The sequence below is a fragment of the Eublepharis macularius genome, chromosome 12 (genome assembly GCF_028583425.1).
Source record: "Eublepharis macularius isolate TG4126 chromosome 12, MPM_Emac_v1.0, whole genome shotgun sequence".
Taxonomy (NCBI): Eukaryota; Metazoa; Chordata; class Lepidosauria; order Squamata; family Eublepharidae; genus Eublepharis; species Eublepharis macularius.
This window is the reverse complement of record NC_072801.1, coordinates 38,463,094-38,469,093: the sequence shown is the minus strand read 5'-3', so window position 1 is coordinate 38,469,093 and position 6,000 is coordinate 38,463,094. Positions and strand designations below refer to the sequence as shown.

Here is a 6,000-nt window from a genome sequence, read left to right as displayed (position 1 = left end):
TGCTTCCCGATCTGCATTGAGGTCAGATCAGGGGATTGCTTTTTCCAGCACTCTTTGCATAAAGAAAGCGAGCTCTAACCTGTGAAAGTCAGTGCTGGATTTTGTTGGACTCCTGTTTTAATTTTCAAGGGAGGCAGGAGATGCCCTCTGATTGGCAGAAAAAAATGTCCAGTGGGCGGGATTCCCTGGCTGAAAAGAGCTTGGCTCAGAGGAGCCAAAGGTTGATAGAGAGAGGAGTGATTGCCCAGGACTTGGAGGGCTGCAAGGGACGGACATGGGGGCCTTGAGGAAAGGCTGGCCATGGGCTTGCTACAGCCTTCTCTTGGTGTTAGAGGGACTGGCTCCCCCCACCGCTGCTCAGTGGCTTCTTACAGACTTTTTCGGGGGTACCACTGAGACGCCTACACCTGTGACACCCACATCCACCACAGGTAGGTGCCAAAGGAGGCAGGTAACCAACCTTTTCTCTCTCCCTTCCTCTCAATAACTCCCCAATGGGAAATGGGATTGGAGAATCCACAAGACTCCGTGTAAAAAGCAAACAGTGTATGCTGCTGAAGATGGCTCTGGCTGTAGATGGAAGGGGAGTGTGTATGCTTAGTGGTTTGGAGCCCAAGGTACAAGGGTAGGCTGACAGCCTGCAATTGTATCAACTACCTTCCCCACCCCCTGTGGAGATTCACTGTATCACACAGTGGTGTGACTGGCAGGAATTCAACAGGTGGAGATTTTCCCTGCCTGAAGGTGAAATCATGTGTAGCTCTTTTAAATTTCCATATGGCAGCAGCATAATGGGGGCTGGAGCTCAGCGTGTTGGATATCTGGCTGTACTGCCACTATTAAAGGAATACAATTCTTCCCAATGGAAATGAGGCGAGCCAGCGTGGATTTTGACTGGGAGGACACACTCAGTTTTGATGCTCAATGAGTGGCCTTGGACAAGCCAAGTATACCTCATAGGTTTGCCATTAGGCTATCCACATAAATCTACTTCTGAGCACCAAGGAAGGAAGAACAGAAGGACGGTCAGGCAAATACCAATTTTGGTTCTTCTTTGATTTGGGATGGCTCTGAACTGCAAGGACTTGATTGAAACAGTGTCTTTTGAATTTTTGGAGGCTTTGATCTGGTACTTGCTCCTAGCCGGGTTTCACTTTGCCTTCCTAGGTGAAGAATCAACAGTGCAGCTGACAGAGAAGATGATCCTGAGCGAGCCACCTCTTTGGTATGCCCCAGACCCTCTCACACAGGAGGCACCCACATTTCTCACAACCACAGAGGTAGTAAACAGTTGCTGTGTGGTCACTGAATGGTGGGGGTGGGGTGAGAGACAATGGTGCCGACTCGAGTGATCTATAGCGATAACTTGATAAATTTGCAAATTGAGGGGAGGGGGACTGGGAGGGTACCCACATTTTTAAGTCCAGAGGGGCGACTACATTGCAGCAAAAACCAGTCGGGAGACTAGAGGTCTTTTATCTTTATCCCAGATTTTATCCCAGCAAGAACTCTTGCGGACTAGAAGGCAATCTTACGAGTCTTTTAAAGATGCTGCTTAACTCCTGTTCTGTATCCAGAGGCAGGCATCGCCTGCTCATTTTAACACAGCTGCTAAAACCAAGGAAGGGGGGTGATAAAATATATTTTTTGCCCTTTTATATGATTTTATAGAGCATATTTTACACAGACAGAAAATACACACTGGCATTACATTGAGAAAATACATAAAATAGAGTTCTGAAGGGTATATAAATTCTTTGCAGAGAAGAGCTGCACATACATTTTGGTGAGGGTGAATACTGGCTACAAAGCTTAGCATTATTGCATACTTTGAGTAAGAGTTTTTAACATTCTCTAGGTAATTTTAACAACAGCCCTGTAAGCCAGCATTATTCACTCATCCATGTATTGCTGTTGACGGCAAGAAGAGGGACAGTAGCCCTGTTCACATGTTGTATTGAACACATGTGCAATACATGTACAGTATTCAATTGATTGTTTTTTGTATGTGCATTGAGTAATTCTCATGTTACGGTCAATGCACGTATAGCTAAATGTGTGATACAAACCCTACATTTATCCATGTACTGGCCCCTTGGTTTCTTTCATAGAGTGAACACACATTAGCTCTTTCTTACAAACAGATGTACATGTGTACAGGCAGGATGTATGTGTGTTCATTGTAATAGGGCTAATAGCTTACAGGGCTGGAGGAAGGGGCTCATGTGCATTCATAGTTGAAGTGACATTGGTACTGGGGTGTACTGGGGCATTTCCCAGCTCCCAATAAATATGCAACCCTAGACTTTGTGTGTTGAAAATGTCTTGGAACTTGAGTGTGAATGCGGAAGTGCATAGTGGAAGAAAGAATAAAATTGTACAAAAAAAGTCAAGTATGCGCCTGAAGAATGTTCTTGTTCTCATTGGTACATATTTATTCATGTTAGGAAATTTATATGCCACTTCTCCAGAGACTTGATCAAGGCAACTGACAAGTTAAAACAATACCATAAAATCATTTAAAATAACATAAATTATCAATATACAGATAAAATAGACCATTAAAAACAAAAAAAAATGTGAGCAAAAACTTTCTGTCTTTGGGTCTTTTCATCTTGTGGCTGTTTGGGTTTGTCTCTGACTGAGCATGTCTGTTGAGCATGGTGCCAAATATTGGGCACTGGGCAATGCTTGCACACAAGATCATCCCCTTGTGCTCTCTGGAATAATCAGCCACTTAATTATCTTAATCACTAAATCACTTAGTGATTAAGAGGGGGCAGTTTTCTCCTTTCTGCATACACTTAAGAGACGGTGCAACTGTCTATATTACATGATCATAAACATGCACCTCTGTTAGTACTTCTGGTACCTGCTGGTTAATGGCAGCGTTATCATGCTCAGGAGCAGCCTTAGCCACGGGGCATCCAGGGCAGCTGCCCTGAGCCATACCCTAGAGGAGGGTGTTGGGGGTCTCCTACCATGCCAGCTGCTCCCACCATGCCAGAAGTTGACTAGGAAGTTAAACTGGCCCTGGAGTGGCCCCTGCAGCAGTGCAAGCCAGTGCTTCAGGGGCCATTGACTTCAGTGGCACCAGTAACAGACATTAACTGACCCATTGCTTCCTCCCAGAAACTGGTGGCAATGCGGGAGCGGGCAAATGATGAGGTGATCATGATTATTATCATTGTTGTAGAAAGATCAAAGCTAAGTAATCCCTGAAGCACTGGCAGAATTGCTAGGACTTGGCTTGGCTTGCTCCTGGCTACCAGTGGCCCTCTAGGGCAGGGATCCACTGGGAAATATCCCTTTAAGTTAAATCTCTAGCCCACCACTTCATTCTACTCTGAAACCTCCACCACTGTGGCGACCATGACTTTACTTAGCCAGCTTGGCTGCTCACCCAAAGCAGTCAGCTGGAAGGGGGGCACATGGCAGCAGCCCAAACAGACCCCATGGCACAGAGAGGAGAGTGTCCATCCTTGTGAGACTGGCTGGGCCAGCAGGCAGGCTGGCTGGCTGGCTTTCTCCCTCCCTCCCACCTTACCACTGATCCCCAATGTTGCCTCAATCTCTGGAGTCTTAGGGCCAAGCTAAAAGTGACGAATGACACTTGAACGGCAAGTGGATTGAGTGGAGGGCAAGTGAACAGCGAGAAATACACTTGCCGTTCAAGTGTCATTCGTCACTTGTAGCTTGGCCCTCAGTGACACTCTAGGGGCAATTAGCCGGAGTGGGGTGTGGGGCTGCCATCCTGCAGTGATTCTGGAGCCCCATCCTTGAGTTTTATCTGGGGTGCCAGAATCACAAAGTCTGCTCTGATCATGCCCATATCTTAAATGTTCTAATGGCACATAGCCAAGCATCGCCTAATGCCCAAAAGTTATCCTTTAACATCTTTGTTGCCATTTACAGCCAAAGAAGTTCGGGACATCTGTCTGGGCACGCTTGGAAACCTAATACTTGACGAGATTGACCTTTGAGCTGATCTAGCAAAGCAATTCTGACATTCTAAAAGCAAACAAGTGAATTACCCCCCCTACACATACACGCGTGCACACACACACACACACACACACGCATGAAGACAAAAGAGTGGTTTTAATCCACATCACAGATTGTGAACACATAGGCAAAAGATTAGTGATTTTTCTGTATGCATTGAAGTGACGGAATCTCTAACATGCAATAAAGTTCAAAAGAGTGGTGGTTCTTTTGCACGTGTATGCTTTAAGACTGAGGGTCGGTCTTGAGGAAGTGGTTATGTATGTGCCTATACATTTTAAAGCATCATAGTATTGTGTATGGAAAAAGGCATGAAAAATGTAGCTCCCCCTGCCTCTTTTACTACATAAAAACTGTGGTCTGTATCCAACCAGCTCTTCTGCAGGGAAGGAGGGCAGCCCCTTTGACCACCAAAAGGATTATGCTGGGGAATGTGGGAGTTTCACAGACAAAAGCCCTGCGGGATGGGGAGGAGAAAGGGACAAGACCGTGAAAAAGCGGTCTAGATCCAACCTCTTGTCTATGCAGGAGTAATGTCACATGTGAAGCTGCCCTTAGGGCTACATTTGCATGTTACATTTTTAGGTTTACAATTAAAAAAGAAAATCAGGTGCACATCTAAAAATGTACAATGTAAGTGCGGCAAATGGGTACACCTGTACGCTCTCTGTACCTGGCTACATCTCCCTGCCAAGTCTGCACAGAAGCAAACCTGGATTGACCCAGTTTCTGAAATCACCTTTTGGTTGTTTTATAGGTCTGGAGCAGTTGTGTTTGAATTGGTGGGGCAGCTCCGTGTGCGTGTACAACCCCTGTAAGCTTGCCAATTCTGGGTTGGAAAATTCTTCGGGATATGGGGATGGAGCCAAAGGAGGGCAAAGTTTGGGAAGGGGAGGGATCACAGCAGGATATAATGCTATAGAATCTACCCTCCCAAACAGCCATTTTCTCCAGAGGAACTGATCTCTGTCATCTGGAGTCTAGATCAGTTGTAATTCTGGGAGATCTCCAGGCACCACCTGGAGGCTGGCAACCCTAAGTCTCCTGGGAGATGTACCACTCTCCTTTCTCCCTGCAGACATGTTCCATAGCTTCTCTTCTTTCCCTCCTGCCCCCAGCCCACTCCAGACTTGCTTGGCAGCCCCAGGCTCCATATAGGAGATGAATCCTCCTAATCTCTGTGTGTGCTTTTGAGGTCAGAGATGCAGACCAAAGTCCCAAGGCCAGGTTCCCCGTTCAGTTACAGACGCATTCCCCTCCCCTTCTCTCTTTTTTCACTCCCCTGCCACCAAGTCCCTGCTACCTTATCAGCAGTCAGGAGGACCCAGACGCAACAAGGCCTTGGTCACTGTGGCAGAGTGACCTGGACTTTTTAAGGGCCAGGGTTCATCTCTCCCCCACCCCAGCCCTAATTTCAGAAGGATGCTTCTGAAATTTGGGCTAAGCCCAGAATCCCTTTTTGCATGTTCGTTTTCTCAGAGACTAACTCTACTCTCTGTTTGAAAACAAAACAAAACTCTGGGGTTTTTTCCCAGTTTTGTTTTTATGACAATGCAATGGTTTTCTTCCCCACAGGATACCCAGATCCTTCCAACATTTCAGAAACAGACACACACAAATACTCACAACACTCTTGTTTAAATGCCTGCTTGAGCTGCTATTTATCTCTACTCACTAAAGGCTCTCCTTTGCTGCAATAGCTATATTAGCTTTTGAAGCAGTCAAGGGCTAGTTCAAGCAGGGTCAAGTGAACAGACAAGTGAACCGACCCTAACATTTTGCCAGGCAAACCACATTTTTTTCACCTAGGCTCGGCTCCTCATCTGGAGCAAGTGGCTAGTAATGCTGGCTTCTGAGGATATTGTAAGGTCAGGATTGTATGTGAAGCATTGCAAACACTGAGAAGGGCTACATAAATTTTATTAGTACTGAGTTAACAAACAGATTCAGAACCAGTGTGGTGTGGTGGTTAGAGTGTGAGACTAGGATCTGGGA

The 6,000-nt window shown here is 46.1% G+C and overlaps 1 protein-coding gene across 1 annotated transcript in view; it reads left to right on the top strand.

Moving 5' to 3' along the window:
- The first annotated feature begins 262 nt into the window (after positions 1-262).
- Positions 263-6,000, top strand: part of LOC129338268 (collagen alpha-1(XV) chain-like) — a 44,114-nt gene continuing 38,376 nt past the window's right edge. Inside the window, exons 1-2 of the mRNA XM_054992345.1 lie at positions 263-431; positions 1,168-1,280. Coding sequence (XP_054848320.1) covers positions 275-431; positions 1,168-1,280 — 270 coding nt within the window. The 5' untranslated portion in view covers positions 263-274. The remainder of the gene's footprint in view (positions 432-1,167; positions 1,281-6,000) is intronic.